This window comes from Rhinatrema bivittatum, chromosome 8 (genome assembly GCF_901001135.1).
Source record: "Rhinatrema bivittatum chromosome 8, aRhiBiv1.1, whole genome shotgun sequence".
Taxonomy (NCBI): domain Eukaryota; kingdom Metazoa; phylum Chordata; class Amphibia; order Gymnophiona; family Rhinatrematidae; genus Rhinatrema; species Rhinatrema bivittatum.
The window spans coordinates 169,657,774-169,672,971 of NC_042622.1; the positions used below are offsets into that span (position 1 = coordinate 169,657,774).

General features: G+C 46.3%; 1 protein-coding gene across 1 annotated transcript in view; it reads left to right on the top strand.

Annotated features, from left to right (window-relative positions):
• The window catches only part of PIGL (phosphatidylinositol glycan anchor biosynthesis class L), a 65,230-nt gene that overhangs the window by 1,004 nt on the left and 49,028 nt on the right, over positions 1-15,198 (top strand). Inside the window, exon 2 of the mRNA XM_029611306.1 lies at positions 14,673-14,772. Within this exon, the coding sequence (XP_029467166.1) occupies positions 14,673-14,772 (100 nt within the window). The remainder of the gene's footprint in view (positions 1-14,672; positions 14,773-15,198) is intronic.

Genomic DNA, 15,198 nt, shown 5'->3' on the forward strand with positions numbered 1-15,198 from the left:
TCTCTCTGGCACGCATTGCAGTAGGCTAATGAGCTGCTGCGTTAAAAGAGGCACTGGGGGAAATTGTGCGTCCCTAGCATCCCCTCGGCATCGGGTGCCCAGGAGAAGTGGCTTGTGTGCAGGTTAAGAAAACAGTCAATTTTACCAGCGTCTGTTTTCCTAACCCTTGCACAGCCACAGGTTAGCAAAATGGCTGCTTGTAAATTGAGCGTCCGTTTTCCTAACCTGACACTCTTTTTTTTCACGTTGCTGCTTTCTTTTGTTCCTCTGATTTAATATCACCACGATCTTAAGACAGAAGAACCACAGAAACGCAATATTTTCTGCTTTTCTGTTAAACTTTTGGGGCCCCTCAAGACTTAACACCAACTCTGGGGCTGGTGTTAATTTCTGAGGGTTAAAATGTGAGCGTCAGGCACACATTGTTTGCATAAGGGGGAACTAGCTAATAGCCTCATCAACATGGTATTTACATGTGATGAGCGTTATTAGCTTCATGCTGGTTTAGATGTGTGTTTTGGACATGCTAATCCCCGTATTGCATAAGGGGTATGGATGCACATCCAAATTGTGCATCCAACCACAGGTTAACCTGTGCGGTAGCCTGAGCACATGGTATTGCATCAGCCTGTTTGTGCATACTTGTATGCAACTTTGTGTGTATACCATGCCATGTGTACACCCGCAAATTTTCAAAGCAGATATATGTTCTTAAAAAAACACCAGCAAACCAGCAGTTTGCCAGCTGTTGAAAATTTCGCCCTTGTCACTGAGTGAATGCTTAGTATATCTAGCCCTACTGTACTGTGTATACTATCGGTGCTGTTATAAAAATAAAATTAATTACCCATGATTAATTCATTGTTAACTTTGGTATTGAAAATTAAACTTGCCTTGTTTTTAGAATAAATTCATTAAAGAATGCATAAGGGAAGAAAAATAAGTGCACTTGGCCGGATAGTGAAGTGCCAATGAAAGCAAAATACTAATGGCAGAGGAAAAATGTTTGTTTGTCTTAGATTTTTAGTCTGAAAGAAGGACCTGTGTAGTCTCAATCTATGACTTCTTAGCTGATCCATGTGTTTGATTCCCTACAAAGAATCTCAAGTGTTCAGTGGTGAAAATAAATATTTTTTTTTGCATAGACTAGATGGGTCTTTATCTGCCGTCATTTATTATGTGCACCAGTAATATGAATTCAAACAACCTTGCAGTACCTACTACTAAACATGGATATGATGCAATAAGTGTGTACATAAGAGACTGAGCCTGCTACCGTATGTGAAGCTTTTTTTCTAGTCAAGAAGGCACAAGACGAGAATCAGGAAAAAGAATATCAAAGTGGGTTAATAGGTACAGTTTAATTGAAAATAGCTAATTTTATCTAATTGGATAAAGCTGTAAGAGTTTACTTTTACCTTTCCTTTTAGTTATGATAATGGATAATTTTTTTAGTTTTAATTTTTAATTTTATATTGGATAAAAAAGTTGTATAAATACTTTTTCCCCCAACAAATAATCAAGAAAAGAAAACCAGGAAATGTGGGAGCCCTAGAAATTGACCTCCAGCCCATCTCTTTAAATAGGGAGTCATGTAACTACATAAGTACACAAGAATTGCCATACATGACATAGTAATCAAGGCAGAAAAGAACAAAATGGTCCATCCAGTCTGCCCAGCAAGCTTCTTTTGGTAACTTCTGCCATGCTGAGCAAGTTACCCCCATGTTTCTCTTTTACTGCGTGATGAACCTTCTTGAAAATTCAAACAGTTCTGTCTTATGTACTTTCCTTATGGGCTTGTCTGTAGAAGCAGTCCTGTGCTTTTTCCCTTGTATCTGGTTATCAGTATCCCACACTGTAAAAGTCAGGGCCCATGTTGGTTGTCATCTGAATCTAATACCTCTCCCCACCCCTCCCATTAAAGCGGAGAATAATGTTGCAGTTGCAAGGGTCCCTCAAGTCCTGGCTCCAACAGTGGCCAATCCAGGTCACAAGTACGGGGAAAGATCCCAAACAGTAAATAGATCACATATTGCTAACACTTGGTAATAAGTAGTGACTTTCCCCAAGTCCACCTGGTCAATAACAGTTTATGGACTTCTCCAAGAACTTGTCCAAATCTTTTTTAAATCCAGCTAAGCTAACTGCCTGAACCACATCCTTCGGCAGTGAATTCCAGAGCTTAATGATATGTTGAGTGAATAATACATTTCTTCTATTTGTTTTAAATATGCTACTTGCTAACTTCCTGGAGTGACCCCTGATCTTTAAATGCAACCCTAGGACCTTGCCACAAATATACTAGCACCCTGGAAGACATTGCCAAATTACAAAGGAGCCTAACAGAGACACTACATTATTCTCTGCATAAACTGGATTTTAGTCCTAATGTCACCTGCAAGTTGATAATTTCATTTCCTTTTCTGAAATCCAAAATCATATTTAGGCAAGCAATTCTCAGAAATGAAAGTACTCATCTACAGAATCCCAGGAGAGCTAGTTGTCTGAAGCGAAAGTCAGCACAGATACTTCAGACTCAGGTGACTCTTTTAAAGGGAGACCCTGAACCTAGCCCATAGATCTCTCCTCCTATAATATATTACTTATTACAATTTAATATAGAAACCTAGAAATGACAGCAAAAAAGGACCAAACAGTTCATCCAGTCTGCCCAGCAAGCATATGGTAGCATCAGCCACGCCATACAGGTCTCTCCCATAATGGTAGCATCAGTGTGTGGCATCTTCTGTGCCATACAAGTTAACCCCATACTTAGTTTCCCAAACCATCAAAAGTCAGGGCCTTTGTTGGTTGCTGTCTGAGTCCAATTCCTTGTTACCCCTTACCATTGAAGCAGAGAGCAATGTTGGAGTTGCATCACAAGTATAAGGCTTATTAGTTAAGGGTAATAACAGCTGTATCAGCAAGTTATCCCCATGCATATTTGTTTTCCCAGACTGTAAAATTCAATGCTTGAATAAATACTTCCTGATGTATTTATTCAATGCTTGAATAAATACTTCCTGACTTTGGTTGCTGTCTGAAGCTAATTCCCCTTTTCCCCCTGCCGTTAAAGCAGAGAGCAATAATAGAGTTGCATCAACAGTATGAAGTCTTATTGGTTAAGGGTAGTAACCGTCTCACTAGCACGTTACCCCCATACGTTCTTTTCCTCATTTCCATCCTCTAGCCTTTAGGGATCCACAGTGTTTATCCCATGCCCCTTTGAATTCTTTCACAGTTTTTGTTTTCACCATCTCTTCTGGAAGGGCATTCCAGCCATCCACCACCCTCTCTTTGAATAAATACTTCCTGACATTGGTTCTGAGTCGTCCTCCCTAGAATTTCATTACATGACCTGACCCCTAGTTCTATTGATTTCTTTCCAACGGAAAAGGTTTGTTGATTGTGCATCATTAAATCCTTCCAGGTATCTGAAGGTCTGTATCATATCTCCCCTGCACCTCCTCTCCTCCAGGGTTTACATATTTAGGACCTTCAACCTTTCCTCATAGGTCATTTGATGGAGATCCCCCACCATTTTTGTTGCCCTTCTCTGGACTGCCTCCTTGCTCTGTCCCTTTTGAGATATGGGCTCCAAAACTGAACACAGTACTCCAGGTGAGGCCTCACCAAGGTCCTGTACAAGGGGATTATCACCTCCTTTTTCTTACTGGTTATTCCTTTCTCTATGCAGCCAAGCATTCTTCTGGCTTTAGCTATTGCCTTATCACATTGTTTCGCCAACTTTAAATTGCTCAACACTATCACCCCAAGGTTCCTCTCTTGCTCCATGTACAACAGCCCTTCACTCCTCATCACATACATCTCTTTTGGATTATCACACCCCAGATGCATGACTTTGTACTTCTTGGCATTGAATCCCAGCTGCCATATCTTCGACCACTGTTCAAACTTCCTTAAATCACATCTCATTCTCTCTACTCCTTCTGGGGTGTCCATGCTGTGGCAGATCTTAGTATCATCTGCAAATAGACAAACTTACCTTCTATCCCTTCCTCAATGTCACTCACAAAGATATTGAACAGGTCCGGTCCCAATACCAATCCTTGTGGCACTCCGCTTAACACTGTTCTCTCTTCACAGCATAGGTTCCATTTTCCATCACATGCTGTCTTCTATCCGTCAAACAGTTTGTAATCCACACCACCACCTTGGCACTCACTCCCAAGATTCTCATTTTATTCACAAGCCTTCTATGTGGGACCATATCAAAAGCTTTGCTGAAATCCACGTAGATCACATCGAATGCTCTTCCTCGATCCAATTCTTAAGTCGCCCAATCAAAAAATCAATCAAATTTGTCTGACAGGACTGCCTATTTGAAAAAGATTCACCCCAAGTAGCATTCAACAAGGTTAAATTGGACATAGGAGAAAATCATAACAGATCTTAATATGTTGCATTGGCAAATAGTGCTATTAGCACACACAAATAGAGATAAAACTAGTATGAACAGATAAGTTAGCACATATATGTAGCAATTAAAATTGGTTTGAGTAAATAAAATTAGCACACATAATTAGACATTAAAATGAATATTTAAAAAACTTAGTATGCATATATAGAAATTAAAAGCCCACATGAATGAATTAGAATAGCCTCCTTATAGAAGTGTTAGGATTGGTGTATACAAGATAATGAAAATGAATAGTGAAAGCATCAGAACAGAAACGTAGGCCTAAATAAAATGAGAACTGGTTCAGGTAAAATGGCATAATCTAATAAATAATATCTGTAGGGTGGGCTAAGTCTGGGTTACCAGCTAGAATTAGTAATGGTGTACATATGTCAGGTCTCAAACAGGGAGTGTGCTGATTTCCCATCAAAGGCCTGGCAGCAAAGTCAGGATCTTGCATGTTTCCTGAAGAGGCGGTAGACTTGAATAAGGCATAGCTTTTCTAGCAACTTGTCTGTCCCAGTGGGTTGATTTAACTTTGACACAGATTTCAGAAGCTTTGTGTGTACTTGGATGTTGTCTTTAAAGGAGCACATTTGGTCAAAATTTTCATTCTGGAAGGGTCTGACTTCACAAATGTGTATAACATGCCCAGCTGGAGGTTTTGTTTCGGTGGATCACATTTTCCATTCTTGCTACTTTTTTGATCATGAAGGTGAAACTGATGAAAAATGTAGAATATTTTAGAGTATCTAATTTCTAGCACTAGATAGATGCAAGATCCAGCTGCTTTTGTATGAGACCTTCTGACCAAACATTTTATCTCATTCTGGAACCATAACAAAATTCTCTTACAAAGGAAAGAGAAGAAAAATTAAAAAAAAAAAAAAAAAGAACTTTTTTCCCTAAGGTGCCAGAAGTGGAAAAGCTGGAAAATTTGAAAAATCTTATGACGTATTAGAATAATACATAAAATACTTTGCAAGACATGGTTTTAAAATATTATCAGGACCTGCCCATTGCACTGTCACAATGCTTGCTAATAACTATGTAATATGAAGGTGTGAGACAATGGTAAGAATTAGATAATTACAGTTTCAGTTCTGATTACAGTATTGTGGTTGCCATGATAAATTGTAGGTGAGATGTTTTATTGGATCAACTTTTCGGGAGCTCTGCTCATTTCATCAGGTCAGTGAAGAGAGAGCCCAGTTAAAAGTGGGAATAAATAGTATGGAGTCAGCTAGGCCTTAGGTGGTCTGTATCTGCCATTACAGCTCAGGAAAGGGAAGGGGTGTTTAGACAGGAAGATATTTCTAATTTCTAGGGAGGTAAAGCTTTACTGTTCAAATGGCCTATATTACATTGGCTGCTCTCACACACTATTTATTACTACTACACATTTCTATAGCGCTACATGACATGCACAGTGCTGTACAAACATACAAAAAAGGCAGTCCCTGTTTAATAGAGCTTACTGTCCAGTAAGTCAAAGATACAGGGCAAGAGACTCGGAACATTTCATAAAACAAGACAATGGTTAAAAAAAGAAAAGAAAGTTAGTTAAGGCTAAAAGCAGACAGTCGGGCCTAAGATTTAAATGTAGCTTCAAAAAGGTGGGTCTTTAGATGGCATTTAAATACAGCGAGAGAGGGAGCATGACGCACTGGTTCCAGAAGACTATTCCAAGCACACAGAGCAGCCAGGTGGAAAGCACGGAGTCGAGAATTGACAGTAGAAGAGAAGAGCACAGATAGGAGTGACTTGTCCAATGAGTGGAGTACCCGAGGAGGGGTGTAGAGAAAGATAGGAGAGGTAGTGCAGTACTGCAAAGTGAAGGCATTTGTAGGTGAGTAAGAGCTTGAACTGTGTGTAGGAGCAGATGGGAAGCCAATGCAGTGAGTTCAGAAGAGGGGTTATGGGCATGGAGAGACTTTGGCGACAGATAAGTCTCACAACTGAATTCAGGACAGATTGCAGTGGAGAGAGATGGCTCGCCGGGAGTCCTGTGAGGAGCAGGTTGCAATAGTCTAAGTGGGAGGAGATGAGAGAGTGGATAAGGGTTCTGGTAGTGTGTTCAGAAAGGAAGGGATGGATTTTGGTGATGTTATAGAGAAAGAAACGGCACGTTTTAGCAGTGTGTAGAGAAGGGGAGAGAGGAATCAGAGGCTCCAAGGTTACGGACTGATGGGTCCAGGTTGAGGACCATGTTATCCACAGAATGGAGAAAGAGGGAGGTGGACTTGGGGGGAAGTTAAAGGGCTTTGTCTTGGCCATGTTGTGTTTAAGGTGGCAGCGGGACATCCAGGCAGCAATGTCAAACACGCAGGACTGGATTTCTGGTGAAATTTCTGGTGTACAAAGGTATAGATCTGGGAGTCATCAGCATAAAAATGATATTGAAAGCCGTAAGAGGAAAGAGCAGTAAGGGAATTAGTATATAGTGAGAAGAGAAGAAGAGGACCCAGGACGGAGGAGCCCTGAGGATCACCAATTGATAGTGGAATGGCAGTAGAGGAGGAACCACCAGAGGAAACGCTAAAAGTGCGATGGGAGAGTTAAGAGAACGAAATACGGCACAGAGTCCCGAAATCCAAGCGAGAACAAAGTATCAAGTAGTAGGTGGTGATCAACAGTGTTAAAAGCAGCAGACAGATAAGAGAACAAGTCATTGAAAACTTTTGGCAAGGGCTGTTTCAGTTGAAAGTAGAGGGCAAAACCAGACCGGAATGGGTCAAGAACGGCTTGAGATGTCCTCGTTAAATCCTTTTGTGTTCATTTCAGAGAGCTTGACCATCTTAATATCTAGTGTTTTGCTTTCTTGTGTAGGTCTGAAATTCCTTTTAAATAGTCTGATTGCGAGGTCATTAAGAGAGTGACCTTTCTTTGAGAAATGTTCACCCATCGAGGTAACACATTGATATTCTATATAATGTGTTTATTTTCTGTCTCTTGCCAGCCAATTCACACTGCTGTGGATCTGTTAGGTCTAAAATAGAAAGGTAAAAATGTTAGCAAGGATAATGGCATTGCTACTGCAATTGAGTGGGTTATGAACCAAGGACTTAAAATGCACAGAATACAGAACATCTGCAGGTATTTGGTCCAGGACTACAATCTGGGACTCTCCCAAGCCTGTTGCTCCTGCGACAAGGTGGCTGGGCCTTTATACCACATAGCCTCTGCCCCCCCCCACCCCTTGCTTCTCAGTGGCTTCAGATTCCTCCACCTTCTGTAGCAAGTGAAAGAAACTGGTCCGTGTTTGGAAATGCACACACCACATGAAGAAACGGACTCACCTGTGAAAGAGTAGAGAAGCTTGTTTCAGTGCATGAGAATAAAAACTCAGAATCAGATGCTGTTTGTCTTTCGGACATTGATTCGGATTAGAGATCCAAGTATTTTCAGGGATATGTAATTGTATAAGTAATGACTTGTCTTTTTTCAAGATACAAATAGAGCTATGTACAAATTTGATTAGCACATAAGACTTTTATTTAAAATGAAGGTTTTCCTAGCGTGTAGCAGATGGACTCAGAACCAATGGGTATAGTGTACTCGTGCTAGCAGTTGGAGACGGATCAGATTTCAATCTGACGTCAGCCCCTAGTACATATACCCCTGCAGGAAGTGTAGATCCTCAGTATTTTCTGTCTCCATAGCAGTTAGGAGCTATCAGCATGCTCTCAGAGCGTTGGAACCAAATTTAAAGAAGAAAATTCTACTGAAGACGAGCCCCGCTCTCCTGCGGTGATACCCTCTGGTCCCTCCCCTAGTCGAGATTCCCGAGGTGATTTCCGTGGTCCCTCGGAGGTGAGCCTCGGTCCGGCGGCCGAATCGCGGCGGGACCTAGCCCCCGAAGGATCGGGCGCGGCATAGAGGCAGCCTCAGTCTGGCGGCCGAATCGCGGCGAGGACTTACAGCCCCCGAGTGAGAGGAGTTCGGACGCGGCTGAGAGGCAGCGGGTGCACCCTCAAAAGCGGCGGTGAAGGTAGTTGCCCTCTCCCCCCGCAGCCAGAGACCGCCCGGGTCTAGACCGGTAAGCGCCGAAGATAAGGTAAGGTAGAAATCTTTACTTGTGCCGGTCTCCGAGGATTGAGGACGAGCGCAGGCCATCAGCCGAAGCCAGCGCCACCGGGTTGATCCGCCCTAGCAGGGCCAGACCCCGGCATTTCCAAGGGCCTACCCACGTGGAGACCCTCCGAGGTAGTCGCCATCTTGCCCGCATGGTCGCCGTCGCCATCTTGGCCTTAATCTCGCCGTTCACATCGCCGCCCGGCCGAGCGCACAAAATTTACCTGTGCGCACAAACCTACTTCTGCGCGTAAGTTATACGCACAAGAACACTTGGACGCTTAAGCGGCGCACGCAAGTCCCGGTCGCACGGATTACGCGCACTCGACTTCCCCGCGCGCACATCCCAGGTTAAGCGCTCAGATACGCGCACAAACCCCGGTTAAGCGCACAGATACGCACACAACCTCCACGCACGCAGCCAGGCGCTCCGGAGCGAAACATGTACGCGCAGGCAACCTCGACACCTCCAATAACTGAAGTAAAATCCCTAGGCCTCTGCTCAGCATGCCACCTCAGGGCCGCCCAGAGCCAGGAAGCCGATGCCTTATGCACCCAATGCGAGGAGGCCCTGGGAGATCCACCACAGGCTCAGCCTCGCCCAGGGCCGGGGACTAGCTCTTCAGGGGGCTCCCTGGAGCTAGCAACCCCCAGCGGGACTCTCTCTCAGCCGGAGGCTCCCAGGGAAGCAGCGCCACTCAATGTGGACCCCTCGTCTATTTCTTGGGTGGAACTCTTCAAGGGGATTCACGCCTTTGTCCGAATGCAAACGGATTCCCGGGAGGACCAACCACATACGTCGCAGGAGGACCCCTATGCTCAAGGCATAGGCCTTTACCGCCAAGTAGTCCCCACCTTCAGGGGCACGGACATCTCAGAAGAAGAAGTCGAACCCCTAGAAGGAGAACTCCCCCCGGGGACAGAACCCCACCGAACCATGAGACGGTTCTTCACAAGGGAGGAGCTCCCGGATCTGGTCTCCCAATGCCTGGCGGAACTGGCGATTCCGGATTCAGAAACCCAGGGGGATCCCGAGGAGAACCCATTTCTGGAAGGCCTCCGACAGACCTCCCGTCATTTCCCGTTCTTGCGAGCCGCGCAACAGCTAATTGACCTGGAATGGAACACCCCAGAGTCTGCCTTTAAAGGGGGGCGGGCCTTGGCCAGCTTGTACCCCCTGGATCCAGCAACCAAAGACATGCTCGCTTGCCCAAGAGTGGATGCCATGGTCTGCGCAGTCTCCAAGAGCACCACCATTCCGGTAGAGGGAGGAGCAGCACTCAAGGACACGCATGACCGGCGGCTGGAAGCCATGCTTAAACAGTCATTTGATGTGGCCGCCATGTCTCTTCAGATTGTGGCCTGCTGCACCCTGGTGACACGTGCCTGCTTATGCCAGGCCAGGAACGGCACCCCGGGAGATATCCTGGACCCAGCGCTATCCTTTCTAACGGACGCAGCCTCTGACCTCGTACGCACAGCGGCCAGAGGAGTATCATCTGCGGTGGCGGCCAGGAGACAGCTCTGGCTCAGAAGCTGGTCTGCCGACCCATCTTCCAAAACACGCCTCACAAGGATGCCCTTCAAAGGAACACTTCTGTTCGGCAGCGATTTAGAAAAGATGGCGGGCAAATGGGGCGAATCCCCAGTACCGCGCCTTCCGGAAGACAAGTCAAGGAGAGCCTTCCAGGGCCTCCAGGGGCAGAAGCTCGCAGCGCTTCAACCCATACAGGAGCAGCTACCAGGCGCCCCGCCCTTTGGACAGGAATCAGTCCTTTCGGAACAAGCACAACAAGAGGGGAAACAGCTCGGGCACAGGGCCCGGCCGCGCTCCGCAATGAGGATCAGCCGACCCATCCAAGGGAAGCCATAGGGGGCAGACTGGCCCTATTCTACCAAAGATGGGTTGAGAGAACTTCGGACAAGTGGGTCCTAGCCATCATCCGGGAAGGGTACTACCTGGACTTCATACGCACCCCCCCCCCCCCCCCCCCCCCCCCCGGACAAGTTTGTGGAGTCCCCCTGCCACGATCCCACCAAAAAGGTGGCAGTGGAAGTTACACTGGCCAGGCTACTGTCCCTTGAGGCTATAACTCCGGTACCTCCTCAGGAGATAAACTCTGGTCATTATTCCATATATTTTCTCGTTCCCAAGAAAGAGGGAACGTTCCGACCAATCCTGGACCTCAAATCCGTAAACCGATACCTGAAGATCCCCCACTTCTGCATGGAAACCCTGAGATCCGTAATAAAGGCAATACAGCCGGGAGAGTTCCTCACCTCCCTGGACCTGTCAGAGGCATACCTGCACATCCCAATTCATCGGGAACACCAGCGTTACCTATGCTTCAAGATCCTGGGCCATCACTACCAGTTCTGGGCCCTACCCTTCGGGCTAGCCACAGCACCACGGACGTTCACCAAAGTGATAGTGGTAGTGGCGGCAATACTGCAGAAGGAAGAAGTCCTCGTACATCCTTACTTGGACGACTGGCTGATCAGGGCAAAGTCACCAGAGGAAAGCATCCAATCAACCAACAGAGTCAAGTCTCTACTGGAGAGCCTCGGATGGGTGGTCAACACGAACAAGAGTTCCCTGCAGCCCTCACAATCGTTGTAGTACCTGGGGGTCCACTTCGACACCAAGGAAGACAAAGTCAGCCTGACTCCCACAAGGAGGTCAAAACTGTGGAACCAGTTGCAATCCTTGCTGAGCGACCCTCGCCCCACGGCATGGGATTACCTGCAGGCCCTAGGGCTGATGGCATCCACACTGGAAGTGGTCCCCTGGGCGAGGGCCCACATGAGGCCTCTACAAACACTCACTGCTGTCCCGTTGGAACCCACGGTCGCACAACTACACCGTACGCTTAGCCCTTCCGGGCACAGTTCGAACCAAACTACACTGGTGGCTGCAGCCCAGCCACATGAACAGAGGCTCAAGACTATCATCCCCAACCTGGACTCTGCTAACTACAGATGCCAGTCTACAGGGATGGGGAGCACACTTCGAGGAATTAACCGCCCAAGGGCAGTGGAACACAGAAGAGAGGCAGGATGGAACATCAATCGCCTAGAAGCGTGGGCAGTCAGACTCGCCTGCCTGCGGTTCACCCAAAGACTCCGAGGCAAAGCGGTCAGAGTGATGTCTGACAACGCCACAACGGTTGCCTACATCAACAGGCAAGGGGGAACCAGAAGCCAACAGGTGTCACTGGAGATAAACCCACTAATGGCATGGGCGGAAGCAAATCTACAGGAGATCTCCACCGCCCACATCGCCGGGAAGGACAACATCACGGCGGACTTCCTCAGCAGAGAAAGTCTAGACCCAGGAGAATGGAAGCTGTCTCCCGCAGCCTTTCGGATGATAGTAAACCGGTGGAGAACACCGGAAATGGACCTTCTGGCGAACAGAACCAACGCCCAAGTACCCAGATATTTCAGCCGCAAGCGGGATCTACAATCCCAAGGAATCGATGCCCTGGTGCAGGCCTGGCCACGGGGGACCCTACTATACGCCTTCCCGCCGTGGCCCCTCTTGGGCGCAATCATTCACAAGATACAGCTACACAAGGGACTAGTTCTTCTGGTGGCCCCGGATTGGCCAAGAAGACCGTGGTACGCAGACATGAGAAGACTGCTGGCAGGGAACCCTCTACCCCTGCCCCCTCTCAGGGACCTACTACAACAGGGTCCAATCTTCCAAGAGGACCCAGCTCAATTCTCTCTTATGGTCTAGCCATTGAGAGGGCTCGCCTGAAGAAGAGTGGATACTCGGGGGCGGTAATAGACACCCTCCTCCGAGCACGCAAGTTCTCCACATCATTAACATACATAAGGATCTGGAGAATATTTGAAGCCTGGTGCGAAGATCACGACATCAAGACACGTTCACTTAAAGTTCCCGTGATGCTGGAGTTCCTACAGAGCGGACTCCAGAAAGAACTGTCCCTCAACTCCATCAAGGTACAGGTGGCAGCACTGGCATGCTTCGGCACCAGGGGCGATAGCGATAGCCTAGCCTCTCACCCGGATGTGTCACATTTCCTGAAAGGAGTCAAACACATTCGTCCACCTCTGAAGTGGCCGGGTACCTCTGTGGAATCTCAACCTCGTCTTGGACTTCCTGTCTGGAACCACCTTCAAACCTCTTCGAGGGCTATCACTCCGTCAGCTGACCCTGAAGATTGTCTTCCTACTGGCAGTTTGTTCAGCGCGACGCATCTCTGAACTACAAGCACTGTCTTGCCGTGAACCCTTTCTTAGGTTCACTCCGGGATCCATCCAGCTGCGCACGGTACCGTCATTCCTTCCCAAAGTGGTCTCCCACTTCCATCTGAACCAGACCATCTCGCTGCCGTCGGCGGGAGCCCTGAAGAATTCGGAAAAAGCCCGTAGTCTGCATCACCTCAACGTTGGCAGAATCCTTTCCAGATACCTGGAAATGTCAGAACCCCTACGGAAGACGGACCACCTTTTCGTCCTTCACAGCGGGAAAAGACTAGGGGAAGCAGCCTCACGGGCAACCATAGCCCGCTGGATCAAGGAAGTCATCAAGGCGGCCTACGTAGAAGCAGGGAAACCTCCGCCTCTACAGGTCAAGGCCCATTCGACCAGAGCCCAGGCAGTATCCTGGGCAGAAACCAGAATGCTGTCACCCGCAGAGATTTGCAGGGCGGCGACATGGTCCTCCATCCACACCTTCTCCAGATTCTACCGTCTGGATTTTCAGGCTCGGGAGGACACGGCATTTGCAAGGGCAATACTGAGTGGGTCACAGGCAGCCTTCCACCCGGTTCGGGAGTAGCTTTTATACATCCCATTGGTCCTGAGTCCATCTGCTACACGCTAGGAAATGGAGAAATTACTTACCTGATAATTTCGTTTTCCTTAGTGTAGACAGATGGACTCAGCAGCCCGCCCTTGGCTGCCGTCACGCATGGAATTGCAAATGATTCAAGGGTAAGCCTCTTTTCGTTTACCTAGGCCTCCACCCGGCTGGGTGTCGACGCTTTCCGGTTGAGCTCCCTGGCGGTCTCCAGCTATACTCAATCGACCAGTTCAAATTAATCCGGTTAATCAAGTTATAACGTTTATATAGTTACGAAGTTATACAAGTTAATCAAATTAACCAATCGGTCAGTCAAACATATATCCACAATGCTTTGCAAGGAAGAATACTGAGGAGCTGCACTTCCTGCAGGGGTATATGTACTAGGGGCTGACGTCAGATTGAAATCTGATCCGTCTCCAACTGCTAGCACGAGTACACTATACCCATTGGTTCTGAGTCCATCTGCTACACTAAGGAAAACGAAATTATCAGGTAAGTAATTTCTCCAATTTGTAAGCATACCAAACAGTTACTGCAAATATATCCAGTGCTACAAATTGGCCTGCAAGCTGCTGCTACTGCAGCCAGAGTATTATTGTAGCCATTCCTCTTTCAAACTGCTTTCAGTTCTCTGGGGAAAAAAACCCAAACCAAACCTGCCAGGGACTGTCGGCGCAGTAAAATGCACAGTATTTAGTAGCAGTGGCTGTGGACATTCAGCTAAACATCCTTTCATGGGGCAACAGTGTATCACCTTGTAAGCGAGGACAATTAGCTACATGAGACATGTTTACATTTTATACAAAAACTGAAATAAGACACCATTTTTATTTTTCTCCAGATTAACTTTATTCCAGTCTCTTCAGGTCTGGTTACCTTTTTAAAGATTCATGAATTAACCAAGCATTGAAGGTTTGTTTTGTTTTTTGCACTGTGTTTTGTTTCCTCTTGTGTTTCCTTGGGTGCGTAGCACTCTTTCTTTTGTTCTTATGTTAAAGTTTTCTTTTCACCTGTGGTAATTCTGCCGTCTTGTTTTGAGAACCCTCCCTTCCCCTAAACCGTTGAGTATAGTAGATAAGTCTATTTGGCTTTTGTGTAGAATAATACAAAATGCAGAGCCTGCACACTGCAACACTGGGAGGTAGTGCTTTCAATCCTGCTGAATGTCAATTTATTTCTATATTGTTACACACAGATACTAAGTATTTTCTGCTTTGAAATTTGAGGTATAAATATTTAATGCTTGCTTTTCTATTTTGCTATAGTTCTGTTCTGCTTTAGAGATGAGAACTAATCATTGGAGCAGGACTGACACTTTCCGTGTTCCTTTATTCTTAGGAAATTACTACAATCAAGGTGACGTTCGTACAAAAGAGCTTGTGCATAGTTGTGATGTTCTGGGAATTCCTCCTTCCAATGTTACGGTTATTGATCACAGGTAACCAGTTTCTAATTCTATGGTACATCTGCTTTCCATTCAGAACTGCTTTTGAAATCACCAAAGAGAATCTCCTTTAAAAAAAAAGTAATATTTTACAGTGTTCTGGAAGCACTCTCTACATCATTTTAATAAGGTCTCCTTCTATTTCTCTGCACCCCTGGAAATGGTCCTGTCACAAAGGGAGTCTAAAATTACTTAATATCCATTGGATGTGATTCATTATGATGCACGATGACATCACACATTGCATCCAGTACTGATGGAGGATAGCGAACCTGTGGCTGAGAGGTCCAGTCGATTACTTCAGCTCAGGTGGATAAATGAACAGTGAACCATTTTTGGAACAGGATTTGAAAGGGGAAGCCTTCACTAATCTGCTTTTGTGCTTTAAAACATTACAGAAGGGAGCTGCTGCTTTTAGCA